Genomic DNA, 14,595 nt, shown 5'->3' with positions numbered 1-14,595 from the left:
CAGGTAGAGGGGTCAACAGCGACAAAAGCCCTGAGTTGGGCTCAAGGAACAACAAGGAAACCAGTGTGAGGGAGAGGGGGCAGAGGATTGGAGAGGCTAGATCATGTAGGGCCTTGTGGGCCATGGTAAGGAGTTTTACATTTTCATTTAAGAGACTTGGGAAGCTATTAGAGGGTTTTTAAAGCAAGACAGTGACATGATCTGAATTTTTTTTTTTTTTTGAAAGAATGTTCACTGATTTTTGCAAGGAAAACGGGTAAGACTGGAAGCAGGAGGTAGATTAGGAGGCATTACATTAGTCCAGATGAAAAAAGATGGTAACTTAAATATGGTGGTGGCAGTAAAAAATCAGAGAAGTAGATGTATTTGGGGTATAGAGAAAACAGGACTTAATGATGGGATTAGAGAAAGAGAGGAATCCAGGATGATAATAGCTAACAACTCTATGAGAGTATGTACTATTATTAAACCCATTTTACAGATGAGAAAACAGGCACAGCAAGGTGAAATCTCTTGCCCAAAGTTACACAGGTAGTAAGTGGTAGGATTCTGTTTCCAGCCCAGACAGTGTGGTCCCAGAGCCACTTGAGTTTTAGGAAAGAAAAAGGAGGGCATGTTTAGCTGACGTTAAGAAAAAAAAGAATTACTGGGGCACCTGGGTGGCTCAATCAGTTAAGCGTCTGCCTTTGGCTCAGGTCGTGATCTCAGGATCCTGGGACTGAGCCCCACATCAGGCTCCCTGCTCGGCGAGAACCCTGCTTCTCCCTCTCCCTCTCTGCCTGCTTGTGCTCTCTCTCTTTCTGTCAAGTAAATAAATAAAAAATAAAGAAAGAAAGAAAAGAAAAAAAGAATTATCAAGACCAGAGGAATAGATCTTATGGAAGAGAAAGGAGTCCAAGATGACTTTAAGAAATTCTGAGTTGTCCACAGAAAGGTGATAGTTGAATCTGTGGGAGTTGATTATCAAGTGATAGGATACAAGTATAGAGAAAGGAAAGAGCTAAAGATACTGTTTTATTGGGGAAGGGTCAACACATTTAAGGGTGGGATGAGTGAAAGAGAGCAATACATGGGGGCAAGGGGGAAGGGGTACCAGCTTCCTCTCTACTCCAGGGTTTCCCACAGCTTCCCAGGGGGCGCTTATCTTCCAGGAGGCCCTGCCTGGCTTCTCCCCTCCTCTCCCTCTGTTCCTCAGAACTATTCATACAAAAGCCTCATTCTTGGCTGAGGCAATAGTGTGCATATTTTGTGTACATATTTCAGGAGTTTCTGAAAATAATGGTTGGTCTTTACAAAAGAGAAGTTGAGCTCCCTTAGCATCTGACATTCTCCTGTTCTTCTCCAGTCGGGATAGTGAGTTAACGTTAGGTAACTAGCCTGTTACCTTGTTCATGAAGTTTGAATTCCTGAAAGGCCTAGGTGGGTGCTATAGAAGGGCTAGGAATGGGTAAGTAGGCTAATAGGACCCCCCTTATTTAGAGATGTTGTTATTAAAGGGTGTACCTTTTGCCCAACTTTTCTAGGTGGAAGGGAACTTATAGGAGGCTGTAATATTCTTAGGAATAAGCAAGAGCCAGACTATCTGGCCTTGAAAGTCTGAGCTGTGTGTAGTCTTAGGCAAGTGACTTAACCTTTTCTGTGTCTCAGTTTCTCCATTTGTAAAATGAGAATAGTACTGTGTGTGTATATCTGTAGATATGTGTGTAATACATGTGTATCTCATGTATATGTGTGAAATACAGCATATATGTTTTTAGAATCAAATGAACTCATCCACAGAAAGGTGTTAGCATAGGGCCTAACATATGACAGGATCGGTGCTATAGGAAGATATGCTAAGGATCATGGTAGGTATTTTTATATACATTGTTTCATTTCATTCTTATAACAAGCCTCACTGAGGAAGAAACTGAGTTACTTGCCTAAGGTCAACACAGCAAGTAAGTATCAGTAGGAGAGCCCAGGTTTCGGCCATATCAGACTCCACAGCCTGGCTTCCAGATGAGGAGAGCTGACCTGCAGAGGCACCTCCTATCTGTGGACCACTTCTTGCTGCTTGAAGCCAAGGAAGGGAGCCTAGTGAACAGTTTTTCCTACAACCTCTTAGCCAATTTTGGCTTCATTTCTCACCCTCCAGGGTTGGTAGATGCTTCCAAAGGTTACTTGGTCCCTTAGAGACCAAATATGGCAGCAGTAATATTGGACTGTTTGAGAGGCTTTTGCCATAGCGGTTCCCCTCTAGTGTCTTGCCTCAAAGGAGGGAGTTGTTTTTTGGTCATACAAAGACAAGACCAGAGCACTGGTGAATTCTGTTTTTGTATGGGAGCAGTCAAGGCTCTTCCAACTTTAAGTGATAGAAACACAACTCAAACTGTCCTTAGCCCGAAAGGTATTTATTGGTCCATATAACTGAAAAGTCTGGGGTGAGAGGCTTCAGGCTAGCTGGATTTGATCCAGGTCTTCAAATGTGAACGGGTCTCCTTCTTTGTCCCCTTGTCTCTTGACTCTGCTTTCATCTGAGTTAGCTTCATTCTGAGACAGGCTGTCCCTGTGCGGTAGCAGAAGTGGCAACCAGTAACGTCAGGAGATGTTGTATATCTGAGTAACTCTAATGGAGAACTTACTGTCCCTAGTAGTTCCAGCAGGAATCCAGTGAAGACTTTCCTTGGCCAGTAGATTTTCTATGTCTACTCCTGGAGCCAAGGAAGACAGTTAATTTTTCAAAGGTACCAGAAGATGGGAATGGATGTTTGGTAAGCAGATCCACCAGAATCCATCACAGTAAAGTGCCTTGGAATAGTCAGTGCTGATGCCTCTTTCCTGGCCCATCGTACCAACCCAGGCCTTCCCTTCTCATTGCTGCCATGCACCCAGGACAGGGGGTAGCTGGGGACCTCTAGTCCTTCGATGGAAGAAGGCCATACAGTCCTCACCTCCAGTCACCATCCAGACCAAACACCTAGCATCCTTCTCCTGTCCTAAAAGTGACTGTTTCTCTAAAGCCCCCAGTGTTTATTGAGAATTGTCAGGGCCATTGCTGGGCATTAGATCCTCTCGGCCAGTCATGTTCCCGAGCAGCTGGGTGGTTTGAAGGTATAAACCAGAGAGGCCTGAGGGAAGGATAGTTCCAGACTCCTGGTCTTTTCACAGTTTGCATCCATCTATTCCAAGGACTGCAGGCCACAAGCTTTGTTTGTTCCTTATAGTGGTTTATTGTTGCTGTTTTTTTTTTTTTTTAAACAGTTTATCCAAGATGTGATTTTTTTTTTTTTAAGATTTTATTTATTTATTCGACAGAGAGAGACACAGCAAGAGAGGGAACACAAGCAGGGGGAGTGGGAGAGGGAGAAGCAGGCTTCCCGCCGAGCAGGGAGCCCGATGCGGGGCTCGATCCCAGGGTCCTGGGATCAGGACCTGAGCTGAAGGCAGATGCCCAACGACTGAGCCACCCAGGCGCCCCTATTGTTGCTGTTTTAATGTGAATTTGTTTCCAACATTTAAAAATAGGGGAATTTTATTTAAAAATCCTGATTTCTGGTTCCTCTTTTAAAAACAAAAACAAAAAGACACACACACACAACTAAGACCTAACAATACTGGACCCAAATTCCCCCATGGCAGCAGTTGATTAGAGCTAAAATAAGTGACTTCTCCCTTTAGACAGGGTATGTACTTTCCAACTCACCATAGTCCTCACCAGCCTGCTTCATTCAAAACCTGGCCTTATTATTAAATGTCACGTTTGAGACGCTGGTCTGTTCCGCAGCTTTGCTTATTTGGGGGAAGAAGCTGGTCAGCAGCTTATTTAGGGGGCACAGTGCTGTTGCTTAGGAAAAGTAACAAACCAGTAAAAGTTCATGGGAAAGACAGTGCACAACTTTGGTCTGTTTGTGGATTTGGTCATCTTTTTGCCGTAAATGCTGTTGGCATATCAAACCTCTCGTCACAAATGTTCCCTCTGAAATAGTAACATGTCCTTCTATCTTATGAGTTGCCACCCAGTGAAGGAATCCCTCCCACTCCCAAGGGATGTTCATCTAGCTTCCACTTGACCACTTCCATCAGCCAGGGAGCTTATTACCTCCTCACATGGCAGCCAGTTCCTTTCTTGGACAGATATATTATTTTAAAATTCTTCCTTATGTTGAGGCAGCTGCTGTCTCCGTGGGGCTGAAAGCCACAAAATGCTGGAGCTGGGAAGGGAAACTGATTTTTTCAGGCCTGTGAACTACCACTCATCCATCCTGCATTCAGGGCAAACATTGATAATCACTCACAGTGTTCTTTCTCACTGAGCTGGGAAGTAGAATGCAACCTGAAAACTTTTTCAAATAAAATTATTTAAAAATTACGAAAGTAATATGTGTTTACTTGCAACTAGTGAAATGCTACAAAGTCATATGAAGATAGTTAATAATTCCTTCTTCTCTCCAAGGTAACCAATGTGAACAGCCCAGGGTGTGTCCTTATACGCATTTCTTTATACACATGCATGTGTAGATATTATACGTAAGGGTTTTTGTATGGCTTTTTATTTTCTTTTTACAAAAATGACATTGTATTGTATATATTACTGTGGAGCTTTTGATCATCCCTGCAGGTTGGTGGTTAAAGATCAAACACTATATATAGTTGTGTTTTTTGTATTCTGCTATCGGGATCAAGCATGTTTTTGATAGCTACACAGTATCCCATCATGGGAGGTATGTCCCCAGTTTATTAATTATTGCCCTTTGATGGGTATTCCTATTGCTTCATTTCTTCAGGATCCTTCTCACCACAGTGCTCCAAGCAGCCACTACCAGTCGTTTGGAGCTAACCTGTGAAGTAAAACCCATTTGTTGTGTCTGATCCAGTCTGGCTCCTTATCTTACACATTGCAGAGAAGGGAAGCAGACTAGCTTAAAGATCAAAGTGAATCAGTGTCTGGGGCAAGACTAGAACTTAATTTTCTTGACTCTCAACATTTCCCATGTCACCTCTCACTTCCAGCTATTTTCCCTGGTTATCCTCTGGAGTAAAAGAACAAGTCTAATTCCTCTTCTGTGTGCTACCCCTTTAGATATTAGAAGTCAGTTATGTCATTCCTTCTGAGTCTTCTCTTCCCCTGAGGAAATTTCCTCAGTGCCTTCAAATTTTTCTCTTAGGACAAGGTTTCTAAATCTGTTTACCATTCCATGGGCCATTCCTTCTATCATCTTCTTGCCGCAAGGCTCAGTCTCAAGTGTGACTTCCATGCTTACCTTCTTTATTCATTCTTTCAACAGATTCCTATTGAGCACCATCTATGTGCCAGTCACTGTTCTGGGCACTGGGTGACCATATAGCTTGCTTTTTGGTGGAAAGAGAAACAACAAAAATAAAATGATACCTGAGGGTGTCAAATTATATAGAATAGCATTAGTGTGACAGACTCCTTAGATTGGATGGTCAGGGAAGCTCTCTCTGAGGAAGTAACATTGAGCTGAGACTTGAGTGACAAGTAGGGGCCAGCCATAAGTAGGTCTGGGGGAAGAGGATTCCAGTGAATAAGAAAACTTGGTACAAGATGAGGTTGGAGAGGCCACAGAGTCTTGCAGGGCCCTGTAGGCCATGATATGTTCAGGTTTAGTTTAGGTTTCATTTAAGTGCAATGGGAAGTCTTTGGAGGATTTAAGCCAGGAGGCAACATTTGATTTCCTTTTAAAAAAGATTTCCGGGGGCACCTGGCTGGGTCAGTCAGAAGAGTGTACAAATCTCGATCTCTCAAGGTCATAAGTTCAAGCCCCACGTTGAGTCTAGGTAGAGATTAATAAAAAGGTAAATAAACTTAAAAAAAGATATCTGGGAGGTCTGTTTAACTTGGAACAAGGTTTCATTTTCCCCTACACTTTTCCTTATATCCAAAGGGATTGACATCTGGGGCAGTTTGATCTGTTCAGGTGTCTCACAGAGGATCTGCCAGGTGAGTCACAGGCATCCTCAGATGTACCTCACAGCCCTCTTCAGCGGGAGCATGGAGGTTCAGGGAGATGGCAGTAGCTCCCTAAGACCTGAGCCCAGCAGGTTCAGTGGGTCTTTGTGTGGAGTTCTCAGTCCTTTGGCAGCCAGAAGGAGATAGAGCCAAATGTGGTTTGGGGATAGAGCCAAGGCACTGGTTGCAGGAGAGACAGGGAAATGTGAGTGGAGACCTAGAGCTCAAGACACTTAGAAAAAGGCCTCAGAGTAGTGTCCAGAAATCAGTCAACTGCAGAATAGGCCTGTTGTCTGCCCAGTTAATACAGCTCCTGTGTAGTTCCTGTCTAAGAGAGGAATTTGGACAGTTTCTTGCTTGGGAGTTTTTTTTACTTTGGATATGACCCTTCTCAGGTTGGCATCCTTTGTGCTCTTAGGAGTCTGAGTGATAGTCTGGCATCTTTGGGAGCCAAGGGGACTTCCCAACCCAGGCGGCTTGGGTCAGGAGTAGCCTTCAGGGGAATGAAGAAGATGTCTGGGGGAAACTCACCTCAGAGCAGAGATGAGTGGGATCTTAGAGGTCAGAGCTGCACCTTTTCCAGAGTGGCAGAGTTGGGTTGAAGGAGGTGAATCCTCCAGCCTGTTGGAAATCTTTGAAAAAGCCTTTGTCCATGCCCCTACCCATGGGCACTGAGGCAGTTACTGATCATTTAGCTATCTGGATACTTGAGATCTCCACTGGCATCGCCACCCCATCATCCACTCACATCTTAGCTTTGTGAGTCTTAGACTGAAATAGTATAAACTCCATGGAGTCCTCTTAGCAGGTGAGCAGGCCCCCTCCCCCCTCTCAGAAGAGGTGGCCAGAGACCAGCAATGTCAAGGCATGTGCTGGGGGTCATGTGTCACCTGGGACCACGTCTCCATTAATTCAGATCTTTCCCTGTAGTGTGCAGCTTCTCCTATTTCCCATTTCTGGAAAATCCTACGAACTTACTCTGCTTCCTTTGGTCCTATGACAGCCGGGCATGCTAGGCAGCATCTTCTCCTTAGTCTATCTGAATCCCAATCAAGCCTTTTCTCTGGATCTGGAGATTGGAAGGAAATTTGGTTTAGTATCTGGTAATTGGCTTCATCTTTCTCCCTGGGGGCTTAGTAGAGCAGATACCCTGAGAGAGGAAGGCATGAAGCCTCCTTACCCCCTCAATCCCCACTAACCACGGTAGTTCCAGCCCTTTCATTCTGTCTGACCCCCTTGCTTCCTTTTCTAGGAGCCTGGAGAGGTGTGGCTGGACCAAGACCTCCCCCGATGTGAGCAGGTTTCCTCCTCCCCCCACTGCCCGTTGCCACCACGCCAGGGAACGTCCCCAAGCCCTGGCCCTCAGGGGAGAGGTAACAGGAGCCTCAAGCCGAGACCATGTGACGGCGCTGGCCCTCGCCACCGCCGTCCCCTCCACCCTGGCCCCAGGCCTGGCACCATGATGTTCCGAGACCAGGTGGGCATCCTCGCTGGCTGGTTCAAGGGCTGGAATGAGTGTGAGCAGACGGTGGCCCTGCTGTCACTTCTGAAGCGGGTCACTCGCACCCAGGCCCGCTTCCTGCAGCTCTGCCTGGAGCACTCGCTGGCGGACTGCAATGACATCCACCTGCTGGAGTCGGAGGCCAACAGTGCTGGTGAGTCTCCACCCCTAGAGACAAGCACAGTGGAAGGGAGACCTGGAACAAAAGCAGATGTCAGAGGGCTGAGGAGGCCCACCCCGACAATGTGCTGAGAAATGTGGGTCCTGAGCTTGTAGGTGGGTGGGGAGTCCCTGACCTCCCAAGTCATCATCATAGGTCTCCTGGGGCTTTGTTGCCAGATGTCCTCAGATGTGGAATGGGGGCCTACTGGGGAGGACAGTGCAAACTGGAAACAACCCAGAGCAGAGAAAGAGTTATGTAGGGTGGCCTGTCTAGGCGGCAAAGGAAGAGACTAAAGTCATTACCTACGAAAGGGGGTTGGAAGCTGAGCAAGTAATTCATTTCTCAAGCTCCAGGACACCAGAGTTAGGAGGGAATTTTAGAATTCTTCCAAAATTTGTGAGTCATCTTAAACTGTTCTTTACTCCCAAAGGTAAGTTGGACTTGGGCATAAACAGCTTCAAGAGAGTTCTGAGTTTAGATATAGTCCATATCAGTTCCCTAAGTGCTCAGTAGAGAAGTATTCTGTGTCCCATGAGGTTGGCGTTGGGATGGCTGAGCCAGGCTTCTCTAGAACTGTCTGTCCCAAGAGCCCCACTCGTAGACCAGAGTCAGGCCAGAGAAGAGGGCAAGTCGTGCTACCTGAAAGCTAACTGGGGAGGGAACCTGGAGGCTCAGTGTTAGCGCATCCAAGCCCTTCCCACCTTCTTCCCCATGATAATAGTTCACATTGAGCCCTTACAACAAGCCAAGTACCGGCTTTACTTGTATGCTAATTATGAAAGCAGCCTCCTTGGGTGGCTCTAGAGTCAGATTGTCTCTCATTTGCAACATAACAAAGTAACTTAAATCTTTCTGAGCCTTGATTTCTTCATCTTTAAAATCAAGACAGTAACTGTGCTTACCTTCTAGGGTTGTTGTGAGCTCTGAGAACAGAACCTGGCATGTAGTAAACACTCAATAGATGTAAATTGTTTTTGTTGTCAGTAACTTATTTAGTCCTCACAACAACCCCATGAAATAGGTACTGTTATTATCCCCATTTTATAGGTGAGGAAATCCACATGGGCTGCTAAGATTGGGACTGGGGAGTCACAGAGTTACCTGGCTTCCCTCATCTCCCCAGGTCCCTCCACCTTTATAATAGTCACCTTTATTTTTCTGAATTTTTATGTACAAGTCACAGAAGCACCATGGTTATAGGGTGAGGTGGCTCCTCAGGCCAGGAGTCACACCGGCTTAAATCCCTCACCGGAGGACAGTGAGAACAAGAACCTAGCGAGGCTGCAGCAGGCTAAGAGCTCCGCAACTTCACACCCCTCCCCCCCTCCCCACCAGGGAAGGCTCCTCTCTGCTCTCTAGCATCAGGGGCAGGAGTTCTTGGTTGCAGGATGGCTCTGCCCCCAGAGTAGGGCTCCTTTGGGGCAGGCCATTGTCTTATGCAGCTTTGGCACACATCCCTCCCACCCCATCTTGAGCAGGCAGTTGTTGAGCACTGGGTGCTAATCTTGTCTGTGTATCAGAACCATCAGTGGTGTTTATTCTGTTTTTTTATTAGAACATGTTTAATTTTTGTGTTTGTTTTCAAGACTTGTAAAATCAAACCGTATGAAAGGTAAAAAAGTGAGGGCTCCTCCCTTCCATACTTCCTCCTTCCCAGTTGGTGTATGTTTTGTGAGATATTCTGTGCATGTATGAGTACACATACTCTCCCTTCAGCTTGTTCATTGTTTTGATCATTTTATTTATTTTTTTTAAAGATTTTATTTATTTATTTGAGAGAGAGAATGAGAGAGAGCACAAGAGGGAAGAGGGTCAGAGGGAGAAGCAGACTCCCCGCTGAGCAGGGAGCCCAACGTGGGACTCGATCCCGGGACTCCAGGGTCATGACCTGAGCCGAAGGCAGTCGCTTAACCAACTGAGCCACCCAGGCGCCCCTGTTTTGATCATTTTAATACATAGAGTGGAACACTGTACATATTAACCAATTTCATTTAACAGTATAACTTGAAGATTTCATATATATATATGTGTATGTGTGTGTGTGTATATATATACATATATATGTGTGTGTGTATATATATATATATATACATATATATATACACACACACACACATATATCCTTCGTTGTTAATGGCTGCATAATAGCAAGAATACATAGAATGGTATGTTTGGTCCTGCTCTTACAGTGTTGTAATGAGTACCCTTTAAGCATCTCTAGGATAAATTCCTAGAATTCTGTGGAACTGCTAGTTTGAAGTGATGTGCATTTAAAATATTCCCTAGGGGCACCTGGGTGGCTCAGTCGGTTAAGTCTCCAGCTCTTGATTTTGACTGAGGTCATGATCTCAGGGTTGTGGGATTGAGCCCCATGTCAAGCTCCATGCTCAGCGCAGAGTCTGCTTATCCCCTCTGCTCCTTCCCCTGCTTGTGTGCACATGCGCTGTCTCCCTCTCCGTCTCTCAAATAAGTAAAGTTTTTAAATAATAAATAAATAAAATATTACCTCTTACCACATTGCCTTGAAAGACATGGTACACTTTATTCCAAGAACCGAGGCCCATCCCAGATGGTTTGCATTGGGATTTGAGGGGTAATGCCTAGCCAGGGCTGAGAATTGATGAGGAATGAATTCACTGGTGTATGAAAATATGAGTCAAGGTCTTCGGCCATAGTCCCATGTTAGATGGTGAGAATATAACAAGCTGGTACTTGGATGGAGAGGTAGGGAAAACTTAGAATGAGAGAAGAGAAGGAGGGCTATGGTGTATATCAGAGTTGGCAGGAATCCTGCCAGGATTAGAGCAGAGCATGACTGGAGAGAGAGGTGATCACAAAGGTAAATTTTATAGAGCCTCAAGTGGCTCTTTCTTTTTTTTTTTTTAAGATTTTATTTATTCATGAGAGACAGAGAGAGAGAGAGAGGGAGAAGCAGGCTCCCCGCTGAGCAGGGAGCCCAGTGCGGGACTCGATCCCAGGACCCTGGGATCATGACCTGAGCCGAAGGCAGACGCTTAACCATCTGAGCCACCCAGGCGCCCTTGAGTGGCTCTTTCTTAATAGACATGGGGCTCCAAGACTAAGGAGGCCTGTGTCTCCTGTCTTGGTCCCACCCTCAAGTAGAACAGCCCCCTTGCCTTATTTGTGAAGGAAGGAGCTACTTCCTGGGCCTAGAGGCCTGCCTTGTGGGAGGAACTGTGCACCCTCTGCCTTTTTCTCTTTCCTTGTTCATTATGGCCTTCCCATTCCCTTGTGTTTCCCAGACTTGCATCATCATCCACCTTATCTGGTGGAGGGTTAGTGACTGTTAAAATCCAGCCCCTCCCCCTCAAGCCAGACCCACCAAATTAGAATCCTGAGGGGATGGGCCTGGGAACACATACCCAGGTTCTGCTGACCAGGCAGTTTGAGAGATGATGCCCTGCTGGATGAATCATTTGTCATGGGACTTGAGAATAGGAATCCGTACATCCAGGAGTTCTAGATCCATCTCTGCCACTAACACCTCTCAGGTGTTGGACCAGTTCCACCCCTCTTGAGCCTGAGGATCTGTATCTGAACAGTGAGATACTCTTCAAGTGCCTCTTGGGCTCTGAAATAACGTAGAGCCACAGCCAAGCATATTACTGCCTTTGTTTGGGAGCCCAGCACGTTCTTCTAAAAGAATAGTTCTTAGTATTTTAAGAGATGGACTCTTCAGAGAATGTGTTCCCCGCCCGCCCCCACCACCACCAAGATGCACACTTACCCCACAGATCAGATCATGAATTCATTTAGTACACCAATCCCCAGGGAAGAGCTGCCTCATAGGGTCTGAGACTCTTCAGCTTTTTAGATACCTTCAGACCAGGATGGCTGAACAGTGAGGCAGATCCTCTGCCATTTTTTGGGTTTGTACTCTGTGTCCCAGCCACCCAACCCTGCCCTTTCTTTATAAGTTCTCCCAAGGAGACCCTGGGTTCAGGTTTGGGTTTGGGTCAGAGCTACCCACCGGCCCATCTCCTCAGAAAGGGCAGGGAGTGCAGAGGGCTTGATCTAGGCAAGTGGGTCCCAACCCTGGCTTCATGTCAGAACCATGCAAGGACTTTATAAAAATAATCAGAGGGGTCGCCTGGGTGGCTCAGTCGTTAAGCGTCTGCCTTCGGCTCAGGTCATGATCCCAGGGTCCTGGGATTGAGCCCCGCATCGGGCTCCCTGCTCAGCGGGAAGCCTGCTTCTCCTTCTCCCACTCCCCCTGCTTGTGTTCCCTCTCTCGCTGTGTCTCTCTCTGTCAAATAAATAAATAAAATCTTAAAAATAATAATAATCTGAGGCCTGGGTTCTATCCCCAGCAAGTCTATTTGTTAAGCTCCCTAGTTGGCTCTTGTGTGCATCCAGTGGAGAACCACTTGTCTTGATACTGGCACTGATTCTGGGTGGGCCCAGGAAGGTGGTGCGGGTATGCAGCCTACTGGGAGTAGGGAGTTGGGGCTGTGGAAGGGGGATCTGGTCTGGGCTATTCCTTCCTCTCAAGCAGCTGGGAGGGTTTAGGGAAGTCCCCCAGCCCAGGCAGCCAGTGTTGGTTTCATGGAAGCAGAATCTGAAACAATACCCAGGAAGAAAAAAGCAGTAGTACCCTACGGGTCTCTGGAACAGGGAAGGAGAGGCCCCAGCTTTCCCCTTGCTGTCATCCCTGTTCCTTTTCCCAGCGCAGTCTTCCCTGCCTGTGTGGAGCTATAACAGTAACCCTGGCCCTCTCTTTCCCCCTGATGCTGACTTGGACCAAAACGATAGAGCCAGGGAAGCTGAAATCCCCTTCGCTTCCTGGGCCACATTTCCTGCATTTCTTTCCTCCTCCTGTCCTCTGAGTCAGAGTCCCTGTATCCAGCAGGTTTAAACTCCTCCCTCTCTGGCTCACTGAATCTGGGTGGGGAAACTGAGGTCAGGAGGGGGCCGAGGCTGAATGAGTCACCAGAGCTCAGCTCTCATGCCTCCACCCTCCCCTTTGAAGCTCTACTGACACAGTTCATCAAACAAAAATGTGAGCCCCCTGGCCCTCCCCCATGTTTGTGCGAGCTGGGGTGAGGTAGAGGAGGGCGTGCTTGCAGCCAAACCCAGCCCCTGTGACGAGTGCCTGAGGCTGCCACGATTGTTGCAACAGCCCAGCACATAAAAATGGATTTGCTCCTATGGCAGTCTCCAAGATAGATTTGGCTCCTATGATTTGCCAGGACCCAGGGTCATGACCTACTTAGCTCTGGCCACCTGGCCAAGGAGAGTACTCATGCACAGTCTCTCTGGTCCTTTCTGTGCCTACAGAATCCAGGTTTGCAGCTTGATGAGAAGCAGCCATTGGCATCATGGCATTCCCCAGCCCCCTCCCCCATCCGCCCACCTCTAGAATTTCATCATTGCTTATTGTGCCTCTAGCTCAGAGGAACCAGAGACATGTCTGTTTTTGGTAAATAACTGCATGAAATTCCCCACCCCTGTCGGGAAGCTTAAGGGGGAGTCCCAGATGTGCCCTCTTATGTTAATTGCTCCCCACAGCCCCCACACAGCGTGGGTTCTAAATCTTCAACCAGGAGCAATGACAATAATAGTTAAAATGCATGGAGTACTTAACACATAGGTGCTTTGCACGATTGTCTCATTGAATCTTTACAACAGCCCTTGACAGGGTTTTTACTACCACTGTTGTACAGAAGAGGAGACCAGGCTCAGAGAAGTTCAAGGACTGGCCCACAATTATGTTGACCTAGGTCACAGAAGCAGAGGTAGATTTTGAATCCAGGCAAGCTGGCCTGTTGAACCTGTGCTCTTACCCAGTATACTCTGCTAGGACATGAGACAGGGTCACCTGAGAGGTCAGGGGATCCTTGAGAGGCCACATGATACACACTTAGACACCAGTACCTTCTAGGAGGCCATCTGGGTTCAATTGTGCAGGTATTCCTTAGGCCCCTGCTGTGCTTCAACTCTGGGCCAGACTTTTCTGATCTGAGCAGGAAACGAAGTTTCATCCCCACCCGTCATCTGCAGCCCCAGCTGGGCTCACCCCAAGGGGCCTGAGGCTGCGCAAATTCCTTGGACCAGTTCCAGTGCTCACTGATGCTTCCCAGTCATGGGAGGCCCGCCCTCCCCACCGCACCGCTACACAGACACATGAACACATTTCCCCAGGGTCAGCCTCCAGTCGTCCAAAACCACTTTCTCCTTTCTCTGTAGTAGAACAAGGTCCTTCTTTGAGCCCAAGCCTTGGGGCTGTTCTGTCATGTCCCCTGGCAGTACCAGAGGAGAAGCTGTGTCCCATAGCTCTGGGGTCCTGGCAGTATTCTGGGGTGGGGGAGGGAATAGACAAGGCTTCTCTCTGTCCCAGAGGCCTCTGGCTACCCTGTAAGGCCTAAACAACAGCCATTGAGAACATCAGGGTAGGGCTGGAAGGGGTAGGCTGACTGCTAGAGAGGGAAGAAAAACACCAATCACTGAGTCACATACTAAGTGCTTACTGTGGGTAGACTCTGTCAGGTGCTTTACATGCATTGCCTCCCTAAATCCTCTCAATAGCCCTGTAATCCCCCTTTTCCAGAGGAGGTAGCACATTGCCCAGGCAGCTGTATAACACAGGCGGGATGCAAGCCATTCACTTTCTGTCCCTAATCCTCATCACTATATTTCTTCTTCCTTCTCATCAAGAGCAAAATCTTCAGGTATTAAGTCAGGGAAACGGGGTACCAGGGTATTCGTTCCTATGTGATCAAGTGCCAGATGGAGGTAGGAGGGTGGGAAAGCTGAAGGCTTCCTGAAATCAGGAAGGCCTGTCCCACCTTGGAAACATCCTTAGATATGGGGATGACCTAAGAATCAGCCTTGGAGTCGTGGGGAGCTGGTTCAAGAGAAGGCGGAGGAGATGAGGTTTCCTAGCCTCGAGTGGCAGGTCCTGCATGAGATCTGGAAAGCCAGGGACGGCGGTGGGATGGAGAACAAGAGACTTGGCAT

At 47.2% G+C, this 14,595-nt stretch overlaps 1 protein-coding gene across 1 annotated transcript in view; it reads left to right on the top strand.

Annotated features, from left to right (window-relative positions):
- Positions 1 to 14,595, top strand: part of SAMD4B (sterile alpha motif domain containing 4B) — a 36,493-nt gene that overhangs the window by 6,732 nt on the left and 15,166 nt on the right. The window contains exon 2 of the mRNA XM_025854626.2: positions 7,206 to 7,608. Within this exon, the coding sequence (XP_025710411.1) occupies positions 7,413 to 7,608 (196 nt within the window). The 5' untranslated portion in view covers positions 7,206 to 7,412. The remainder of the gene's footprint in view (positions 1 to 7,205; positions 7,609 to 14,595) is intronic.

The sequence above is a fragment of the Callorhinus ursinus genome, unplaced genomic scaffold (genome assembly GCF_003265705.2).
Source record: "Callorhinus ursinus isolate GAN/ISIS: 27379988/994484 unplaced genomic scaffold, GSC_fseal_2.0 scaffold61, whole genome shotgun sequence".
Lineage (NCBI taxonomy): Eukaryota > Metazoa > Chordata > Mammalia > Carnivora > Otariidae > Callorhinus > Callorhinus ursinus.
This window is presented reverse-complemented; position numbering and strand designations above follow the sequence as displayed.